At 36.5% G+C, this 23878-nt stretch overlaps 1 protein-coding gene across 2 annotated transcripts in view; it reads right to left on the bottom strand.

The window, feature by feature from the left end:
- The window catches only part of LOC142345772 (uncharacterized), an 86312-nt gene that overhangs the window by 19154 nt on the left and 43280 nt on the right, over positions 1-23878 (bottom strand). Inside the window, exons 9-11 of one of the 2 annotated variants that reach the window (XM_075398093.1) lie at positions 9671-10016; positions 9578-9592; positions 6905-7096 (exon numbers count right to left, since the gene is read on the bottom strand). In XM_075398093.1, coding sequence (XP_075254208.1) covers positions 6905-7096; positions 9578-9592; positions 9671-10016 — 553 coding nt within the window. The remainder of the gene's footprint in view (positions 1-6904; positions 7097-9577; positions 9593-9670; positions 10017-23878) is intronic. The other variant, XM_075398094.1, reaches the window with a different exon arrangement.

Genomic DNA, 23878 nt, shown 5'->3' with positions numbered 1-23878 from the left:
TAACTCAGAGATGCCATAGAGAAGAAAAAGTAGAGAAGGGAGTTAGAGAAGTAGAGGACTGCGAAAAAGCTGCCGCTCGTATGATTTATTGTTCTCAGCAATTTTGGTGATTTGTCCCGCTTTACCAGCTTGTCCCGTTGATGAGGACAATGAGTCATGATCAGACGAGACGAAAAAGTTTTTATTAAATAAATTGCGTAATAAAAAGAATTCCGCATTTTTTTTGTTTAAACAAGTAAATTGAAAATATAACCTGGGGGTTAAATATTACAAGTTTAAAATTATATATACAAAAATAATAGTACAATATTAAAAATCAAAATTAGTGGTTCCGTTTTTTAAAGGCAAAAATAACTTTTGAAGCCACCAACGTTCCTTTCCAACGGTACAAGTTTGAATTGTTGGAGCAGATGCAGTTTTACCGTGCGTTTAAACTTTGAGCGTGATCTGATAGTCCGGACTTCACGCGGAAGTTTATTCCATTTTTGGATGCTTCTTTTTTGTAACGATCGACTGCTCGACCTTAGGAGAATTAGCTGTTCAGTTCTGTTGTTTTTTCTTACTAAGACATTACCACTCAGAGAAAAACTATCAGTGCCATCTGATTTCAATAATGAAATATCATTCCTAAGTTATGAAACGCTCATCTGGCTTATTAAAAGTTCTGCAGGCATAGTGTTAGATTTTACTAAGAGATCTGTAGATCTCTCAAACTTATTTCATTAATTATTTTTTGATTCAGCCAGTTTTTGTAGACCAGTATCTACAGAGCTTACGATAGACCCTTAACTTGTAAAGGACAAAAAAAATTGGGAAAGACAAAGCAGAAGGCAGTAAGACTATACTTAAAAAATCGATTAAAAACGTTTTCTAGGTCAAGAACTTTTAGTTATCACCTCTAAGCAAGAAAAACCTAAGCAAGTAGGTCAATTTCAAGTAAAAACTGTAATGCATTCAAAGCATACTGAAAACGCACTAAAAATTAGCAACTAACACCAGGCGAATTGCTTCCAAACGATTAACGAGCAGTTAGCTTGAGTAATATCTAGCTTTGGCTCAGTGGGGCTAGCTTAAGCTTAAGTACGAAAAAGGTGGATGCATTAGAAGTTTTTCTAGAGGGGGGAGGTGGATTGAAGTGCGATGGTTGAGTGGTCATGAGGGGGAAATGAACGAATTTATAGAAAACGCTGTCTTCTAAAAGTCGGTCAACACTCTCCGTCCGTTTAGCCTAAAAATTTGGAGCCTTCAAAAGTTATTTTTATTTATAGGGAGAAAACAATCAGAAGAAAATTTTATATTGTCATTCTTTCAGAAAATTGATTGATGTTTATACTTTTGCTTAAATGATTTGAACTATTGTTTGTTTCAAGCATATTTAACCAGATGGTTACAATTTTAAATTACTTTTTACTGCAAAAAATTATAGCCAGCAGTTTGCCGGAAAGTAGCCGCCGTTGACGCGCTTGACACATATCAGGATTGAAACAGAAGAAATGAAAAGAGACACATTGACCGAATTTTTTTCTGTCTTTTTTTCAGTGTCAAAAAGTGTTCTAATTTGGCGTGCAGTTTCAGTTGGATTCTAACATAGCTGTTAGATTGCCAGAAAGCTGCAATAGCTTCGTAGATCTGCAGTCTAAAAAACAGAAGACAGACCAAAAAATTCCTCTTTTCATTGAAGGCTGATATGTTATATTTTGATTAAAAATCTGTATAAATTTTTGCCTCTATTAGCTGCTCTCAAATACCCTTCATTTAGAGTGACACACACCCATTTGACCTTATCTCTTTGAATTAAAGTAAATAAAAGTCAATTTCAGATTCAGGAAGTCATTTTTGAGAGTGAGCTAAGTCAAGTGTGACCAAAAAATTAATCACGCGAATGAGCAAAAAACTCGCTCCACTAAGAGCGAAAAATGACGTCACACATACAATTCAGTTGAAATTGCATGAACAAATGAACAAAAAGCAGATTGAAGTGGTTGTGACGTCATATGCTCGTAATAAAAATTGCGACAAACGAAATAAAAAAGCATAGCCGGTAGAATACCGGAAACGACTCGAACCGTTGTGCAAAATAATCTCTACCCTAACTTGGACAAAATCAGAATATCGAAAAAAAAACACAAGCAGAAACAAAAATAGTAGACCCGTACAACATAAAAAGCGTTAAAATTTTTTCAGTTCAGGGGTTTTGGTAGGTGCTGGTGGGGGGGGGGGGGGTGGTAGGTGGTGGTGGGGGTGTAGGTATGTGGGGTGGGGGGTAGGTATGTACGTAGGGGGGGGGGGGGGGGTAGGTAGTTAAATGGGATCAAATTTTCTCAAATTGACCTCTTTACCTTGAATTACAGACTATTACCAATTGCTATACATTACAAACTAAGCTATTGTTAAAATCCAATGTTCGAAAACAGAAGTAACAGTCAAAAAGGGAGGTAAAAGCTCGAAAAGAAAAGTCAAAATTCAAGTCATGAACAAACTTGCTTTCTGCTAAAAACAGCATAGCCGGTAGAATACCGGAAACGACTCGAATCGTCGTGCATTATAATCTCTAACCTAACCTTACCGAAATTAGAATATCAAAAAAGACAAGAGAAAAAAAACAAAAGCAGCCAAACAAACCACATTAAAGTGTTTTCAAAATGCCGACAATGTTTTAGGTGCGGGGGTAGGTAGGTGGGGTTGGTGGGTAGATAGGTTGGGGAGGTGGGTAGTGCGGGGGTAGTTGGTGGGGTAGGTGGGGGTAGTTAGGTGAAGGGAGGGGGTAGTTTGAGGGGTAGGGGTAGGTGGGGGTAGTTAGTTGAAGGGAGGAAGTAGTTTGGGGGGTAGGGGTAGGTGGGGGGGGGGGGTAAGTTTGGGCGGGGGTTAGGTAGGTGATTGGAGGAGGGTAGGTAGGTGGTAGATAGGTTGGGGAGGTGGGTAGTGCTGGGGTAGTTGAGGGGTAGCTCAGTGAAGGGAGGGGGTAGGGGTAGGTGGGGGGGGGGGGGGGGTAAGTGGGGTGGGGTAGGTAGGTGTTGGGGAGTATATAGGTGGTTGGGGGGGGGGGTTGTGCGGTGTAGTTTAGATAACTAGGGGTGACTTATATAGGAACAAAAAATCTCAAAATGACCTCTTCACCTTGAACATTACCGGCAGTTCCAAATTACTATACATTACAAAAGAAGCTACTGTTAAAGTCCAATGTTCGAAAACAGAAGTCAACAATCAAAAACGGAGGTAAATGCTCGAACAGAAAGAAGTCAAAATACCAGTCATGAACAAACTTGCTTTCTGCTAAAAAAAACCTGTAGAATCTCAATACTCCTCTTCGAGTCTTAAAAAAACCTGTAGAATCTCAAAACTCCTCTTCGAGTCGTAAAAACCGAGAAGGCCAATAATAGCACCAGCTTTCGCTGTGCGGCTATTAAAAACTATACTTATTTCAATTCAGCTTCTAAACTGAAAGATTAAGCTTAAAACCAATGTCAGCTAGTAAACACTAAAGAACTTTGATTAACTTATTCTCAATGATTTAATGACCTGGCTTTATCGGTTTATCCTGTCTCCTTTGATTTTGATTGTTTGACTTTGACACTATTCGCCACATTGCGTAATTGAATGCTTGAAGAATTTAAAATCCTTTCAGTTGAATAGTGAGTGAAGAAAGTCAGAAGTCAAACGTGAAAATCGTGGCTTATAAAAAACGAAGAACGTAATAAAAAAGTAAAGCGAATAAAAAAGGAGAGCGCCTAAATAATAGCCGTTAAGAGGCTGAGGGCGGCTATTAAAAATAATATAAAGCAAAAAATAAGTTTCAAGGAGAGCAACTTAGTCGTGCGAAACAACATGCGAAAACTGCATCAAAACTAACAGCAAAAAAATCGCTGAATTTTTTCATTTGGGGGCAGCTTTTCGATAGAGTTGCGAAAACACCGTGCAGTATTTGATATCAAGTCAAAATTACATTGTTTCAAATCTAAAGAATTGCTTGAACGGCTTATAGTTGAAATCATGAATTTGAAGAAGTAAAGATTTATAGATTGCTTGAAAAAATGAGAGCAGGCTTACATTTCCCATTCTTAGACCAACATAGCCGACTAACGTCCGAAGAATTGCTCTTGAATGACTCGTGGGAAATCAAATCTATTACAACCTACGTCAGTCCGGGGCGATGACTAAATTCACTAATGAGTAAAATGACGTCATTAAATACCATTATTATACACTAATAAATTTAAAGTAAAAAATTAGAACAATTTTGGCGCATTTTTCAGCTGACTTTTAGAAGTGAACAACTGTCACTTGAGTTCATCTGCTGAAAATTGCGAATGAGAAAGACATTTGGATCACGCAAAATGAAAAGGGCGAGCACAAAATTCACTCAAAAGTCAAAAACAAAGAAGACAGTTTGAAAAGATGTAGTGACTAATTTTAATTTGTGGGTGTTGTTAGGTGAAGGGAAGGGGGTATCAGCGGGTGTAGGTGGCTGGGGCTTAGATAGGGGGGAGGTAAAGGGCTGGGTTATTGGAGTCGCGGTGGAAGGTATGGGAGGAGGGGATAGACCTTGGGGTGTGGGGATAGATGGGTTGATAGGGGATAAGTGTCCGGATCGGTTGGGGGTTGTGTGTTGCTTTGTGGGGAGAATGGTGTATCTAGGCAGGCAGTAAGGTTACGTGGGGGTAGGTAGTTGTGGGTTGATAATTAGAGGACGTGGTTTCTGTAGTTTGGATAGGGAGGACGGACAGTTATCGGATCATAACTTTTCAAAATGACCTTTCGACATTGAGTCTTACTTTCGACCAACAGTTCCTGTTAAAGTCCAATGTTCAAAAAGAGAAATGGACATTCAAAAACAGTTAAATGTTCGTGTCGGAAGAAGTCAAATTTCAAGACACGAATAAACTTGCTTCAAGTAAAAACACATAGCAGGTAGAATACCGGAAACGACTCGAATCGTCGTGCATTATAATCTCTAACCTAACCTTACCAAAATCAGAACATCAAAATAGACAAGAGAAAAAAAAACAAAAGTACCCCAACAAACCACATTAAAGTGTTTTAAAATTGCCTACAATTTTTTGGGTGCGGGGGGAGCTAGGTGAGGGCGGGGGGAGGTAGGTGGGCGGGTGGGTAGATAGGTTGGGAAGTTGGGTAGTTCTGGGGTAGGTGCGGGTAGCTAGGTGAAGGGAGGGTGTAGGGGTAGGTGGGGGGAAAGTTGGGGGGTGTGAGGGCGGTTGGTGTTGGTAGGTGAAGGGAAGGGGGTATCAGCGGGTGTAGGTGGCTGGGGTTTAGACAGGCGGGGAGGTAGAGGGCTGGATTATTGCAGTCGCGGTGGAAGTTATGGGAGGAGGGGATAGACCTTGGGGTGTGGGGATAGATGGGTTGATAGGGGATAAGTGTCCGGATCGGTTGGGGGTTGTGTGTTGCTTTGTGGGGAGAATGGGGTATCTAGGCAGGCAGTAAGGTTACGTGGGAGTAAGTAGTTGGGGGTTGATAATTAGAGGACGTGGTTTCTGTAGTTTGGATAGGGAGGACGGACAGTTATTGGATCATAACTTTTCAAAATCAACTTTCCACACTGAGTCTTACTTTCGACCAACAGTTCCTGTTAAAGTCCAATCTTCAAAAAGAGAAGTGGACATTCAAAAACAGTTAAATGTTCGTTAAATGCCGACAACTTTATAGGTGCGGGGGGAGCTAGGTGAGGGGGGAGGTAGGTGGGCGGGTGGGTAGATAGGTTGGGGAGGTGGGTAGTTCTGGGGTAGGTGGGGGTAGCTAGGTGAAGGGAGGGGGTAGGGGTACGTGGGGGGAAAGTTGGGGGCGGGGTGTGGGGGCGGTGGGGGGGGGGTGTGGGTTGATAGGTGGTTGGGGTAGATAGGTGGTGGGGTAGGATTGTGCGGTTTAGTTTAGATAATTAGGGGTGACTTATATAGGAACGAAAAATCTCAAAATGACCTCTTCACCTTGAACATTACCATCAGTTCTTAATTACTATACATTACAAAAGAAACTACTGTTAAAGTCCAATGTTCGAAAACAGAAGTCAACAATCAAAAACGGAGGTAAATGCTCGAACAGAAAGAAGTCAAAATACAAGTCATGAACAAACTTGCTTTCTGCGAAAAAAAACATAGCAGGACAAGTCCTAACGTACAATTCAAAGAATTTTCATTGACTAAACAGAACACTAGACTTCGAACGGACTATGAATGGATTGGGAAAACCATTTAGAAAAAAATCCAATCCAAAAAATCGAGAAAACAGTAAAAATCAGAGTGAAATTGCCGCATGTGAACAAAAAACCACTAGCGAGAAAGCGAATTTTTGTTCAAACACCGTTTTCTCACTCTACTTTAAATTTAGAGCGAAAAAATTTCACGCTGCAAAACCACTCGCCTTTTCGCTCCACTTCCTGTTTCGGCGTGACCAAAATCACTACTCCAATTTGACTTCAAACATCATGAAAATGTGCGAACAGATCTTAAAAATAAAGACAGCGCCCCAATACAATTCAAATTCCTTGAATTGTAAAAAAAACTGTAGAATCCCAATACTCCTCTTCGAGTCGTAAAAACATGTGCAATGCCAATACTGCTCTATCTTCGAGTCGTAAAAAGACCAACTCGTTTACAATAACTGCTTAAAACTTCGATCGAGAGCTAGTAAACAGCTGCTCTCTGATGAAGATTGCTAGTTCAACAAATCGTTGAGCCAGTCAGTTGAACAATCCATGAAACTTGATTAATACATTTGAAAAATTAAAGAATAATGAGCAGTTATTACCATCTCACGCAAAAAATAGGTGCTCTAAGGTATAATTGGGATTATGATGCCTAAAATGATCTCTGAAATTGTAACCAAAACATGACTAAGAAACATCACGAAAGTAACTTTGACAGACCTAAAAACTAACTAACTAACTAACCTTTATATCCTGACCAATCAGTCTTGTAGATGACATGGCTCCAGCACAAATTGGGCTGATTATATTCGGATCCATGCTAGGCATGATTGAAGAGTCATTCATAATGGGACTTCGAGAAGGTTCGCTGCCTCTCCCGGCCAGTGCTGACTTTGGAAGAGTGCCTTTACCAGTGAGGCTGGTCACAGAGCTTGCCTAAACATTAGCTATCAAACTACTCCACATTTCCCAGAGATCCTATTACTTTTTGAGAGAATTCGTATCTCGTTACACTAAGTTAGAGTTAGAACACACGCTACAGCACAAATATTGGAGAATCCATGTCCGTTTGCTATAATAAGAGACTTGCCATAACGTAAATTATTAGGAACATCTCGAGTTGTTAGCCATTTAAATGTTTCACAATCCGTCAGAAACTAAGAAATTTACAAAAAATAAACATAACCGACTAACGTCAGAAGAATTGCTCTCAGATGACTAGTGGGAACTCTAATCTATTGCAGCCTGCTTCAGACGGGGTGGGGGTAGATAAAATCACTAAGGGAGCTACAGATGACGCCGTTAGGGTTATTATATACCAATATGACCACTACTAAAATTTAAGGTCAAAACATAGCCGACAGATTGCCGAAAAAGAGCCGCCGTTGATTCCCATAACCAAGATTTGGATTGAAAGAAGAGAAAAAACTTGTGAAAAAATGATTTTTGTACAAACAATTTTAAAGTGCGAACTGCTTTGATGTCATTTTGAGCTGAAGATACAGCTGTTTCGTAGTGAGACCACACAGGGGCTAGTATCATTACCAATAAGCATTAGAGATGGTAACTAAGAACAAATTTCGAGTAATCTGCATCTAAAATTTGGCGTTATGGGTTTATCCTGTTTCTATTTTCCATTTCGCTTTTTAACACTGACTCTGTTCATTTTGAATTGCTTTGCTGAGCAACTGCTGTCTAAAAAAACTTTTAGCAGAATGAGAGAAGAGTGAAACTAGCCTAGAGAAGTCAAAAAGATTTCACGCAAAATGTTGAACAAGATGTGAACTAAGGTAAAGCGAAAAATTTTTATTCGACGAAGGAAAAAAATTAGGAGCGCTATAATAGCCGCCTGAGAAGCTGAGGCGGCAGTTAAAAATAACCAAGAAGTTAGCCTAATAGTGTCTGAAGTTTGAGTAAAATGAAGATACTGTTATGGAAACAAAACGTCTCAGAATGCCCCTTTTACCTTCCGTATTACCAGCTATTCCTAATTTCTATGTACACTGAACGGCAAAATAGGCTAAGTTAGCGTAACAGCAAAGTTAATAAACGGCAAAGTTAAACATAAAACGACAAATGTCGGAAGAATTGCTCTTGAACGACAGGCGAGGCAATTTAATTCATGGTTGTAGCCTAGATCAATTTTTCTTTATAAGTGCAAAAAACCTATCCCGTCAGGATTCGAACCACTGACCACCCGATCCACAGCCACAAGCACTAACCAATGCGCTACAGATCACGTAACTCTTCTATTCTGCAACCGATTTTATATTAGCTTTACTTCGGAGCAATAGAGATCACTCAAAAATGAAGAACGAAAGCGTGAAAAAGTCAATTGAGAAGTCAAAGAATGTTCTAAAAGAAAAGCGCAAAATAGTCAAGCAAAAAATTTGCATAAAAAAGACACACATGTTTTTACAATCATTGCTATGAACTTCAATCAAGAGCAATTAATAAACGTTAATAAAGTTACTAAACGGCAAAGTTAGCGTAACGGCAAAATAGGCTAAGTTAGCGTAACGGCAAAGTTAGCGAACGGCAAAATAAGCTATGTAAACGGCTAAGTTAGCACACCCTATTTTTACGAAAATTCAATTTTTGAGGCAACTCTACTCCGACATAACATGAGGCTTTAAAAACAATTTTTACACCATTCATCATGTGCAGCAGTCCTCTCGCCTACCAATGATATTCAGATAAAAGCAACATTTACTTACCGAAAAACCCAATGTAAAAATGACGAACTTCATCCAAGTTTAACAGGTAAAAAAGATGTTGGTTACAAGATCACAATTTATTCACCTCATTCTCTCTAATGTTAAACGCAAATGCAAACTTAGCCATATTTGAACAAACCTGAAAACATATCAGATCTTGTGACAAATTTCTTTTTACTGGAAACTTGGACGAAGTTCATCAACTTTACATTGTGATTTCAGGTAAGTGAACGTTCAAGGTAGACGAGAGGACTACTGTAGGTGATCAATGGTGTAAACAAAGTGTTCTCAAAGTTGGACTAATCTTGCCTCCAAAAGTCAAGTGCAAGAAAATTGAGGTGCTAATTAACTTTTTACGGTTCAGCATACTAGTACCTAAGCTACTGTTAAGGTCCAATTGAAAACAGAAGTCAGCGCTCTAAAACAGAAGTCGATGTTCGAAAACAAAAGTCAGCAGTTCAAGTCATGAACAAACTTGCTTAAGCTAAAAAACAACCTGTAGAATACCAATACTCCTCTTCGAGTCGTAAAAAGACCAACACGTTAACAATAATTGTTTCAAACTTCGTTCGAGAGCAATTAAACAGAATTCTTATTACTAGTGAAAGTCAATCGTCATGAAAATTACTTAATAAAAATCAAACTAAACCATGCATCACGTGTAAAGTTGATCCAACGTTTGAACGTTTTCACTATTTACCTTCTGCTTAATGAGCTAGAAACATAAGATCACAGTTTTAATTATAAATTACTGCTTACAACTAGTTAAGACTATGGAGTCATCAAAACTTACTCGGCTAATAGATGAAATCAACTCGGCATTTTGTTTCTGCAATGAATGAATCTGAGATGAGAAACTTTCGTTTTCGCCTCTCAAAAGATTTAAACTTCTCTCCAGTTCTGTCTTGTCCAGCTCGTGCTGTGTTTTCTGTCGCTCCAACTCTTGGTTCAGTTTCTCGGAAACTTTGTCTGCATCTTGTTTCTGATGCTTTAATTCTTTGTTTAGTTTTTGAGTGACTTTGTCTGCGTCTGATTTCTGCTTTTCAAGACTAGCCTTGAGAGCAGTGACTTCGGAATTGAGTTGAAGTATGGAAGATTGTGCTTTGGTCAGGTCAAACTTCAGCTCTGATTCTCTCGTCCTGAAATTTTTTTCAAAAAATAAGAACATTGTCATGACCATGTATTGATATTTTAGCGATGCTCTGATAATTCACCAACTCACACCGTGAACGCTTAATCAAAAGCTTGAAACAACGATCCCAGAGAAGATCAAGTTTCTTGAAAAACGAAAACCAGCTAGCATGGCAAAACTGCTCAATAAGTTTGCTTCAGAATCTTGCAGAAACTGACGTGAAAATTTGAAGCCATTTTTTATTGATTAACCCAACTTTAAGAAGGTCGTATTTTAAAAATGTTACGACTGCTAAACGGACTGTTCAGACCAGCAACAACAAACTTAGTCGAGAGAATTGCTCTCAAACGGGCGGCAAGCGGTTGCACTCTAGTAGCCAGCTGGTAGTAAGGGATGCTAGCATTAGGTGGCGGTGGTGAGCGCATTGTGGTTATCAAGGGGCAGTGGGTCAAGCATGCGGGGTCAGGGATACAATAAGAGGAGCTATTTTATCTCCCCCGCAGGTTTTTTATGTACCCTCTAATTACAATGTGTGTTGTTATATAGCATATTATGCACGGGAAAATAGAAAGGTTAAACATGAGCAGGAACGGTATAGGGACCTGCAAAACTTGCACATAAGCGATCAGTAATTGCCATTTTCCAATGCATTTCAAGTGGTGACTCTGCATTTTATAACTAACTGTATTTTATAACACCGATTAGGGATTGAAGGCACAGAAAAACAATGATAAAAATTGATTTTTGTACAAAAGCGTTTCCAAGATGCAAAAAATGTTGATTGGATTTCTGGTAGTCTAGTATCGATGCCAAAAACGCATTAGAAATGCTAACTAAGAGTGATAAGAACAAAAAGCAAGTAAAGGGCAACTAAAATTGCGCTTTATGGGTTCATCTCGTTTGTATTTTGATTTCGTTTTCCGATATTGATTCTGTTCACTTTAGATTGCTTTGCTCAGGAACTGCTATTTAAAAGCACTTCGAGCAGAATGAGCAAAGAATGAAACTAGCCTAGAGAAGTCAAAAAGCATTCACGCAAAAATGTTGAACAACCTGTGAACTAAGGAAAAGCAAAACAAATTTTTCTTTCAAGTAAAAAACATAGCCGGAAGAGTTCTGGAAACGACTCGAAGTGAAAATCCATATAATGCCATCCAACTATTCATCAAACAAAACGTGCCCTTACTAAATTATGATTATCTTGAAACAAGACCATGAAACAAAAAGTAAAAACAATAAAATCAAATGTTAAAATATGATAAGATCTGATCAAATTTTGTTATTAATTGAGATCCCGAAAAAACTATCTCTGCCAAAAATAACTTCATCGAAACAACTAGAACTTACAAAAACCACTTATGTGAATTTTGAAAAATACTTTAGGCTAAATTATGAGAAAAAGCTCTTTAAAACAGCTTTCACTGAAAAATTGGGAAAAGTTACTAAATTTTTTAATATTTCAAAAGCATATAAATCCGAAGAAAAAATCCCTTCAGTCAAAAGGGTATCCAGATGCTCGCAGAACAATAGGCAAGTCATAATAGGCTAAAAAAACTTTGCTAAAAACAGAAAAAAAGCGAAAAACTGCAAAAAATTAAGAAAAATAGTTCCAATTTTCGCCATTTTTTGTCATATTTCTCAACAAAAAAATGATTTTTACACACAAAACTGTAACCAATTGTTATCATAAATTTGCTCAAAAAGAAGGGTTTTCTTCAATACCCATTTGAGCCAGTAAAAACATACCCGGCAGATTGCCGGAAAATAGCCGCCGTTGATTCCAATAAGCATGATTGGGATTGAAAGAATAGAAGATATTGAAAAAAAAAAGATTTTTGTACAAAAACATTTTTCAAGTCCGATTTATTTTGATGGCATTTCGTAGTTGAACATAAAGTACTTCTGTTTCTTAGAGAGAGGCTTCAGGGGCTACTACCAATACCATTAAGCATTAGAGATTGTAACTAAGACTTATAGGAACGACGTTCAAATAGCGGGCATCTAAAACTGGGCTTTATGGGTTTATCCCGTTTCTACTTCTGACTTCAATTTTTTAATACTGACTCTGTTCATTTTGAATTGCTTTGCTGAGCAACTGATGTTCTAAACCACTTTTAGCAGAATGAGAGAAGAGAGAAACTAGCCTAGAGAAGTCAAAAAGATATCACGCAAAATGTTGAAAAAACGGCAAAATGAGGTAAAGCGAAACATTTTTTTATTCGACGAAGTAAAAAAACATAGCAGCACAAGTCCTGACGTACAATTCAAAGAATTTTCTCTGACTAAACAGAAAACTAGACCTTGAACGGACTATGAATGGATTGGAAAAACCATTTAGAAAATAATCCGATCCAAAAAATCGAAAAAACAGTAAAAATCAAAGTGAAATTGCCGCATGTGAACAAAAAACCACTAGCGAGAAAGCAAACTTTTCTTCAAACACCGTTTTCTCAATCTACTTTAAATTTAGAGCGAAAAAATTTCACGCCGCAAAAGCACTCGCTTTTTCGCACCACTTCCTGTTTCGGCGTGACCAAAATCACTACTCCAATTTGACTTCAAAAATCATGAAAATGTGTGAACAGATCTTAAAAAAAAGACAGCGCCCCAATACAATTCAAATTCTTTGAATTGTAAAAAAATAGGAGCGCTATAATAGCCGGCTGAGAAGATGAGGGCGGCTATTAACAAAATAATCGTCAAAAAACGCAAAAATTAGCCCGAAAATCAGCAAAATACATTAAAAACCTCCGAATTATTATAAAATTCATATGAATTTCCAAAAACCTTCAAACCACTACCGAAACCAGCCTAAAATTTAAAAAAATCATAACCAAACCGCTTAGTCAAAATAAATGAAAAAACTGCTTCAAAATGCCGCACGTGAACAAAAAAATTTCGCTCGCTTAGAGTAAATTTTTTCACACATCAATTTCTCGCTCTCTCGAAAACAGCGGTATGAACAAAAACCACTCTCTTTTCGCTCCGCTCTTCACTTTTATTCAGCACCAAAATCACTCCAAATTTTTTCACGCGTTTCATTTCCCGCTTAAAAAATCACTCCAATAAAATTGATTAAAAAGAGGACTTCTCCAATACTCCTCTTCGAGTCGTAAAAAAAATAGGAGCGCTGTAATAGCCGGCTGAGAAGCTGAGGGCGGCTATAAAAATGGCTTCCAAAGTAAGAAAAAGTCAGAAAGCACACAAGAATAACAAACAAACTTATCGCTTTCTCTTCACGAACGGCATTTTCTGTTCATAAACAGCAAACGGTCAAGCAAAAATTTCTCATAAAAAGACACACTTTTACAATAATTACACTTTTGTTGAAGAGCTGCGCATTTAGGCATGCATATGTTAACATGGGGGATCTACGTGTGGTCTTATTTCCTATAAGAATATTAGACTGAGGTTTATTGACCAAAATCCATTGACAGATATGATTGGTTCAGATTGAAAACTACAATTTCAATGATCATGAGTCACAATAAAGAAGGTCATCATGTGAGAAAGTGAAGACAAACTAAACAACTGATTACATTCCCATTTATTAAGCCTCCCTCGAAAACTATCAGATACACCAAACAAAATCAGTCTAAGACAAAATTATTTTGATATAGCCACACATCGCGTTGTTTCTTACTCATTAACTCATACATATTAAGTCAACAATAAACATTCTGTTTACTAGTATCCAGACTTTCTTACGATATATGATTTAAATATAAGGGTCCATAATATAGTAAATAGGATCCAATATATTTAGCAAACTAAATTTACTTGAATCAGGCTGAACAACCTATTATAAAAATAGAAACCAATTCACGATATAACACTCAAGCATAAATAGACAATCGTGATAATTTGACAAAATTTGAGTTTCCCCAAAATTTTCATTATTTTCAAATATATCAACAATGATATTCCTAAAAAGTCAGACCATCTTCTAACAAACATCTGATTTCTGATTCGCCAAAAAATATCTCAATGAAAAAACGCTGTATACTTGAAAGAAATCCATGCTCTTTGTCAGGGGAAAAGTAAAAAGATTAATTCATCAGTATATTCTCACGAATAATTTCGATATCGTCCATATCAAAATTGAAAAATAAACCAACTAACGTCGGACAAATTGCTCTCGAACTACAAGTGGGACAATTTAATTCAAAGGGGGCTGTAGCCTAGATAATTCTGTATGGTTGCAAAAAAATCTGACCAAGGAAGGGTTCAGCCCTCCGGCTACGTTCGTAATAGACTAACTGAACCAATTACCGCTCGGCTATCAGGGCCTCGTGACATCTCATCATACGATCCCTTTTGTTTTAGCAACAGACTCAATTTCTGAAGAAGAGCAATTTAGGTCACGCAAAAATTAAGATGTCAAGCGTGAAAAGTCACTGGAGAAGAGAAACCGAAAGAATGTTCTATAACAAAACGGTCATGCAAAAATTTTGCATTAAAAAGACACAGCTTTACGATAATTGCCTCAAACTCCGTTCAAGAGCAACTAATAGCAATATAACTAAGATACATTGTGTTACCCCCTTCAGCTCACCAAAATACTTCTAAGACCAAGCGAGAGATTATACAAAAAGCAGATAGATGTAAATTGTAGAAAAATTTAGCGATAAATCAAAAGAGTTTTAAAACTCACTGCGCCGAATCATTTTTTATTAGAGACCTATTACACATGTGAGTTTTTTATAATTAGTATAACTCAAACTTTAGCTTTAAAGTGTAAAAGTTTTTTATAGAGTGAGGCTAGAGATTTTGTTAGAGAAAAATGACGTCATGTGTGCAAACACCCTGAGTGAGAGGACTTTGCTGTATGGACAAACTTAAAACAAAAAATGAGCGCCAGAGAACGGAACAAAACAACCTAGCTGGTAGATTGCTAGAAAGTAGCCGCAATAGCTTTGTAGATCTAAAGTCTGAAAAAGATAGTAAAAGAAACAGACAAAAAAAACTTTTCATTAAATGCTGAGATGTTACATTTCGATTAAGAACCTATTTAACTTACTGCTGCATTTTTTAGATGGTCTCAAATAACCTTCAATTACAGTGACACGCACTCACTTGACCTAATCTCTTTGAATCAAAGTAAGGAAAAGTCAATTTCAGATTCAGGAAGTCATTTTTGAGAGTGAGCTAAGTCAAGTGTGGCCAAAAATTTAATCACGCAAATGAACAAAAAAAGTCGCTCCATTAAGAGTGAAAAAAGACGTCACGCACGCAATTCAGTTGAAATTGCATGAACGAATGAACAAAAAGCAGATTTGAAGTGATTTTGACTGTCATATGGATGTACCAAAAATCTTGACTACGAATAAGAGCCAAGAGAAGGCCAATAATAGCTCCGGCTATTATTGGCCTTCTCTTATGGTTATAAAACATAGCATGACAAGTCCTGAATTATCAGCCAAAGAAATGAGACTTCTAATGATCTGAGAATTAACACATTTACAGCAGCATCCAATTGAGACAGTCATTAAAGCCATGATATGCAAAAAATGAACTAAGAATCTAAATACGAAAATTTATTTAAAGATCTAGTGTTTCAAGCATCACTTAAAATAACAACACGGAAAACAACAACAATAACAGCAACAACAACTAACAACATGACAATTTACTGACTGCGCGCATCCTTAGAACGAGTACACAGTACATCATCCGCAAAAGATAGTGCCAAAAAAGTGGCATCAAAGTCAAAGAAACACATAACTACATGCCGAGGTCGTTAGCAACAACATACCATAAAACTCTAGAAGTTATAAAATGTCTTCTAGCAGTTCTAATGGCTGAAAAAATGGACAAAAGAAAGGCAAGATTCACAAATTCAATTAAAAAAATTCCAAAACAAAAAGCATGTCAGTAGAAAAAACAGCCATAAAATGGAGCCAATGAATTGACCAGAACTACTCAGCACTAGAAGTCAATTAAAAATGGTTATTTTTAAGGCAAAACGATATGACCTCGAGAAAAACGAAAAAACAAACATGCAAGACTAAAATATCAACATTTGAAAGGACAAAAATCAAAAACAATTGCAATGAGTTCAAGCAGTTGTTTTACTTATTTCGTATTAACAGAGCATGAAACCTCTCATTAACGACACCAAATGATAAGTCAAAAGTGCAGCAAATTTTCTCGAAACTTTAAAATCCAACTAAAAATTTTTGAAAAACAGTCAACATTCAGAAGTCACAAAAATAGCTACGGACCGAAAGAGATGTTTCGGTTGAGTAAATCCTCATAAACAACCAATAAGACCTTCATAAACATGAGAAAAGTGATACGAAAACAATAAACAAGTCACACCAGCAAAACTAAAAAAATCATTAATTTTTGCAAACAAAGAACTAGAAGTCATAGAAAGCAATAGCAACAAACTGAAACAGTTAACGTGAATTAATTAAGCATTCATAGCAACCGATGACACATGTAGAGATGAGACTGCAGAAGGAATAAACTCGCAAAACTCGAAAATTCCAATACAATTAGTGAAAACAGTTGGTGTCAACGTCATAGATAGCATTAGCTTTGAACTGAAACAGTTCAGTCGATAAACTTAATCACTGTTTGCAACCTGTCCTCAATGAAATTAAATGGCCAAACAACAAGCAGTACAACAAATACTCAGAGACTTGAGTACTTGAGCAAATTTTGAGTACAAATAGTTACAGAGTCAACTAGCTATAACTCAAACTATCAATAAAGTTCATTTATTCCTCATTATCAACCAATGACACCTGTTATTAAGGAAAATAAGTGACACGAAAAGTACGAAAAGGGCAAAAGTCAATTATCCATTGATTTTTATGACAATAAATAGTGCCAAAGTTAATTAAAATTAGCGGTTTGTTGACAAATTCAAGCAACTAAAAATGGGCACAATTAGAACATATAGACATCATCACATTCATAGCACCCAACTTCTCACTTCACTTCAGATGTAGTTTTGAAAAACAAACCACGCTTCAAATGAACTCGTTATAAGGCTTCCTTTACTACGTGTTTATGATAGGTTGTCTGGTATAAATCATTTGTGTTCAACAAAAGAATATCTTAATATAACCAACTCAATGCAGAAAAACATTTAAAATAAATAAAGGACAAAATCTAAGCAACCTGTTCAATTTTTTAACAATATTCTCTAGAAATTACCACATCTCAACAAATTTTCTCAAACAATTCCTGCTTTTTCATTGAGCACCCACACGAAAACCAAACCCGCTGGAAAAGCCAAGAAGTGAAAAAAACTACAAAAAACTGCACAGTTAATTAATTTATTTTATAAACAAATATGCTATCAAACCATTGTTGAATTGACCAAGCATCAGAAACCCTTCCAACAAGCCTTATTTAATAATTGAACACGAAAAAAATTCTGAAAAGCAAAGAAACAGAAAGAAAAAAAAACGGTGAAATTTAACCTGTTTTTTTTTTCAACTAAAACAAACTTAACGAAATTAAAATGCCAAAAAGAGAGGAAAAAAATCAAGAGATAGAAAATGACAGACTTTTCTAAGTGTCAAAGTGTTCTTATTTGGTGTATAGATTGTGCATATTCGGATAGATTCTAAAATCACACTTAATTCAGCTTTTCAACGGAAAGCTATTAAGCATAATACTAATGCCAGCTAGCAATCGCTTTAAAACCCTAATGATAACCTAATGCACTATTACTTAATGACCGGGCCTTATATGCTTCTCCTGTTTCTTTTTTATCTTTTGACTTTGCTCTTTTAACTTTGACCGTATCCCTACAATGCGTATAAGAATTTGAAATCAGTTGAAACAGTGAGTGAAGTAAGTCGGAAGTCAAGCGTGAAAATCGTTACTTATGTAAAACGGAAAACGTGATCAAAATGTAAAGCGAATTAAAAAGAGGAGAGCGCCGAAATAATAGCCGTTGAGAGGCTGACGGCGGCTATTAATTAACAACTAAAAATGCTTCGAAAGAGCCGCAGAAAAAACTCGCTCAGCAAAATTTCTCACAGCAACTTTTCTCGCTCTCTCAAAAACGCGACCTGCACAGAAAATCACTCTCTTCACTCTGCTCTCCAATTCGTTCAACCGGTTGATTTAAACACTTAATTTTCACATGCGGCATTGACTTTTGCATCCTGTTTAGAACATGCTCCAAAAAATCATCGAGATATTTAACAAATACGACAGCCTGTTCGAGGATTGTATAAAATTATAAACCGACTAACGTCAGGCAAAGAGCTGTTGTACGACAGGCAGGGAAATTGAATTCAGGGATTTAGCTTTGATAATTTATGCGTGCAAAAAACCTCCGAACAAGGAGGGAAGCGAACCCGATACCTCAAACTTCGAGAGCAATTAAACAAGAACACCGCAACATAGCTACGCTCAGCTTTCAGCTATAATAAAAGAAATGAGTGCTTGAGTCAATTCAACTTGATTATTTCCATAAAAGGTCCAAAACTATTAGAGCATGCCACAAATTTTTCGCTTCGTCACTTGGAATTCGGATTTACTTCGTCAATTAGGCTCAGTATAAAATCATACATACCAAAATAGAAAACATATCCGGCAGATTGCCGAAAAATAGCCGCCGTTGATTCCAATAAGCATGATTGGGATTGAAAGAATAGAAGATATCGAAAAAACTTTTTGTACAAAAACATTTTTTAAGTCCGATTTATTTTGATGGCATTTCGTGGTTGAACTTACTTCTGTTTCTTAGAGAGAGTCTACAGGGGCTACTATCAATACCAATAAGCATAAGAGATCGTATCTCCCTGCTTTCTCAAACAATTCCTGCTTTTTCATTGAGCACCCACACGAAAACCATACCCGCTGGAAAAGCCAAGAAGTGAAAAAAAAACTACAAAAAACTGCACAGTTAATTTTTTTTATAAACAAATATGCTATCAAACCATTGTTTAATTGACCAAGCATCAGAAACCCTTCCAACAAGCCTTATTTAATAATTGAACACGAAAAAAATTCTGAAAAGCAAAGAAACAGAAAGAAAAAAAAACGATGAAATTTAACCTGTTTTTTTTTTCAACTAAAACAAACTTAAAATGCGATTAACGAAAATAAAATGCCAAAAAAAGGGAAAAAATCAAAAGATAGAAAATGACAGACTTTTCTAAGTGTCAAAGTGTTCTTATTTGGTGTATAGATTGTGCATATTCGGATAGATTCTAAAATCACACTTAATTCAGCTTTTCAACGGAAAGCTATTAAGCATAATACTAATGCCAGCTAGCAATCGCTTTAAAACCCAAATGATAACCTAATGCACGATTACTTAATGACCGGGCCTTATATGCTTCTCCTGTTTCTTTTTTATCTTTTGACTTTGCTCTTTTAACTTTGACCGTATCCCTACAATGCGTATAAGAATTTGAAATCAGTTGAAACAGTGAGTGAAGTAAGTCGGAAGTCAAGCGTGAAAATCGTTACTCATAAAAAACGGAAAACGTGATCAAAATGTAAAGCGAATTAAAAAGAGGAGAACGCCGAAATAATAGCCGTTGAGAGGCTGACGGCGGCTATTAATTAACAACTAAAAATGCTTCGAAAGAGCCGCAGAAAAAACTCGCTCAGCAAAATTTCTCACAGCAACTTTTCTCGCTCTCTCAAAAACGCGACCTGCACAGAAAATCACTCTCTTCACTCTGCTCTCCAATTCGTTCAACCGGTTGATTTAAACACTTAATTTTCACATGCGGCATTGACTTTTGCATCCTGTTTAGAACATGCTCCAAAAAATCATCGAGATATTTAACAAATACGACAGCCTGTTCGAGGATTGTATAAAATTATAAACCGACTAACGTCAGGCAAAGAGCTGTTGTACGACAGGCAGGGAAATTGAATTCAGGGATTTAGCTTTGATAATTTATGCGTGCAAAAAAACTCCGACCAAGGAGGGAAGCGAACCCGATACCTCAAACTTCGAGAGCAATTAAACAAGAACACCGCAACATAGCTACGCTCAGCTTTCAGCTATAATAAAAGAAATGAGTGCTTGAGTCAATTCAACTTGATTATTTCCATAAAAGGTCCAAAACTATTAGAGCATGCCACAAATTTTTCGCTTCGTCACTTGGAATTCGGATTTACTTCGTCAATTAGGCTCAGTATAAAATCATACATACCAAAATAGAAAACATATCCGGCAGATTGCCGGAAAATAGCCGCCGTTGATTCCAATAAGCATGATTGGGATTGAAAGAATAGAAGATATCGAAAAAACTATTTTTGTACAAAAACATTTTTTAAGTCCGATTTATTTTGATGGCATTTCGTGGTTGACATTACTTCTGTTTCTTAGAGAGAGTCTACAGGGGCTACTATCAATACCAATAAGCATAAGAGATGGTATCTTCCTGCTTTCTCAAACAATTCCTGCTTTTTCATTGAGCACCCACACGAAAACCAAACCCGCTGGAAAAACATAAGCCAAGAAGTAAAAAAAACTACAAAAAACTGCACAGTTAATTAATTTATTTTATAAACAAATATGCTATCAAACCATTGTTGAATTGACCAAGCATCAGAAAACCTTCCAACAAGCCTTATTTAATAATTGAACACGAAAAAAATTCTGAAAAGCAAAGAACCAGAAAGAAAAAAAATCGGTGAAATTTAACCTGTTTTTTTTTCAACTAAAACAAACTTAAAATGCGATTAACGAAATTAAAATGCCACAGAAAGAAAAAAATCAAGAGATAGAAAATGACAGATTTTTCTAAGTGTCAAAGTGTTCTTATTTGGTGTATAGATTGTGCATATTCGGATAGATTCTAAAATCACACTTAATTCAGCTTTTCAACGGAAAGCTATTAAGCATAATACTAATGCCAGCTAGCAATCGCTTTAAAACCCTAATGATAACCTAATGCACTAATACTCAATGACCGGGCCTTATATGCTTCTCCTGTTTTTTTATCTTTTGATTTTGCTCTTTTAACTTTGACCGTATCCCTACAATGCGTATAAGAATTTGAAATCAGTTGAAACAGTGAGTGAAACAAGTCGGAAGTCAAGCGTGAAAATCGTTACTTATGTAAAACGGAAAACGTGATCAAAGGGTAAAGCGAATTAAAAAGAGGAGAGCGCCGCAACAATAGCCGTTGAGAGGCTGACGGCGGCTATTAATTAACAACTAAAAATGCTTCGAAAGAGCCGCAGAAAAAACTCGCTAGGCAAAATTTTTCACAGCAACTTTTCTCGCTCTCTCAAAAACGCGACCTGCACAGAAAATCACTCTCTTCACTCTGCTCTCCAATTCGTTCAACCGGTTGATTTAAACACTTAATTTTCACATGCGGCATGACTTTTGCAACCTGTTTTAAACATGCTCCAAAAAATCATCGAGATATTTAACAAATACTACGACAGCCTGTTCGAGGATTGTAAAAAATTATAAACCGACTAACGTCAGGCAAATAGCTGTTGTACGACAGGCAGGGAAATAGAATTCAGGGATTTAGCTTTGATAATTTATGCGTGCAAAAAACCTCCGAACAAGGAGGGAAGCGAACCCGATACCTCAAACTTCGAGAGCAATTAAACAAGAACACCGCAACATAGCTACGCTCAGCTTTCAGCTATAATAAAAGAAATGAGTGCTTGAGTCAATTCAACTTGATTATTTCCATAAAAGGTCCAAAACTATTAGAGCATGCCACATAAATTTTACGCTTCGTCACTTGGAATTCGGATTTACTTCGTCAATTAGGCTCGGTATAAAATCATACATACCAAAATAGAAAACATATCAGGCAGATTGCCGGAAAATAGCCGCCGTTGATTCCAATAAGCATGATTGGGATTGAAAGAATAGATATCGAAAAAAATATTTTTGTACAAAAACATTTTTTAAGTCCGATTTATTTTGATGGCATTTCTTGGTTGAATTTTTTTCTGTTTCTTAGAGAGGCTACAGGGGCTACTATCAATACCAATAAGCATAAGAGATGGTAACTTGGTAACTAAGGCTTATAGGAACGACGTTCAAATAGCAGGCATCTAAAATTGGGCATTATGGGTTTACTTATCCCGTTTCTATTTCTGACTTCAGTTTTTTATTCTGACTCTGTTAATTTTGAATTGAATTGCTAAGCAACTGATGTTCAAAATCACTTTTAGCAGAATGAGAGGAGAGAATCTAGCCTTGAGAAGTCAACAAGATTTCAAGCAAAATGCTGAAAAGGCGACAAAATGGTAAAGCGAAAAAAAGTTCGACGAAGTAAAAAAAAAACATAGCAGGACAAGTCCTGACGTACAATTCAAAGAATTTTCATTGACTAAACAGAAAACTAGACCTTGAACGGACTATGAATGGATTGCGAAAACCATTTACAAAAAAAAAATTCGATCCAAAAAATCGAAAAAACAGTAAAAATCAAAGTGAAATTGCCGAATGTAACAAAAAAAACCACTAGCGAGAAAGCGAATTTTTGTTCAAACACCGTTTTCTCACTCTACTTTAAATTTAGGCGTGACCAAAATCACTACTCCAATTTTACTTCAAAATTCATGAAAATAAATGAACAGATCTTTAAAAAAACATAGCAGGACAAGTCATGACGTACAATTCAAAGAATTTTCATTGACTAAACAATAAACGACTTATAACGGACTATGAGTGAATTGGGAAAATCATTTCTAAAATCAGATAAAAAATTTAAAAAACAAAAAATCGGTGTCAAAATGCCGGATGTGAACAAAACACCACTAGCGAGAAATGAAAATTTGGTTCACACAAAAAACTAGGCCTAGAATGAGCTATTAATGGATTGGGAAAACCATTTAGAAAAAACCCGATCCAAAAAAACTGAAAAAACAGTAAAAATCAAAGTGAAAATTGCCGCATGTGAACAAAAAACCACTAGCGAGAAAGCGAATTTTTGTTCAAACATCGTTTTCTCACTCTACTCTAAAATTAGAGCGAAGAAAATTCACGCTGCAAAACCACTCGCTTTTTCAATCCATTTCCTGTTTCGGCACCAAAATCACTACTCCAATTTGACTTCAAAAATCATGAAAATGTGTGAACAGGTCTTAAAAAACATAGCCGGCAGATCGCCGGAATAGCTGCGAAAGAATAGACCTGCGTGCCATATAATAGAGATAGAAAGAGATACAGATCTAAATTGAAAAAAAAAATCGACGCCACTCAAAAAACTAGGCTAAAAAACATTCAGCGATAAATTAATAAAGCTTGTTAAAATTCATTCCACAGAAGCCTCTTATTAGGGACCTTTACTCCAGATATGAGCTCCTTTGACCTTAAACAAAGTCAAATTAAACTTAACTTTTAAAGTGCAAAAGTCATTTTATTGAGTGAGGTAAGTCACGTATGATCAAAATCTAATCACGCAAATAAACTAAAAACTTTTGGCTAAAGCGAGTGAGAAATGACGTCACGCGCGCAAATGCCGTTAATGAGAGGAAGAAGTCATTCAAAAAATTTGACTTTTTCAGCTTTGCTGTGTGAACAAATGTAAAACGAAAAAAGAGCGTCAGACGACGAAACAAAAAACATAGCCGGAAGAATTCCGGAAGCGATTCGAAGCGTAAAAACTTGACAAAAACCCTAATTGCAGCTAAAACCATTACCTTTTTTAATTGTTTCATCCCCCCCCCCGCGGTCTGATCTAAAAATTGGTGAAATTTAAACCACTGTCACCAAGAGAAATAAAATGCCGCAAAAAAATTTATTATTGAAAACGTTTGGGAAGGATAAGTGCAAAATAACTAAGATAGTCAAAACACTGATAGTCTCAAAAAGCTGAAAGAGCTATTAACTTACCTCAAAAATTCATGATTCTAATCTCAAAAAGATTGCTACTGCAAACGGCAGATAATAATAACTTA

The sequence above is a fragment of the Convolutriloba macropyga genome, chromosome 9, assembly GCF_964194025.1.
Source record: "Convolutriloba macropyga chromosome 9, txConMacr16.3, whole genome shotgun sequence".
Classification (NCBI taxonomy): domain Eukaryota; kingdom Metazoa; phylum Xenacoelomorpha; order Acoela; family Convolutidae; genus Convolutriloba; species Convolutriloba macropyga.
This window is presented reverse-complemented; position numbering and strand designations above follow the sequence as displayed.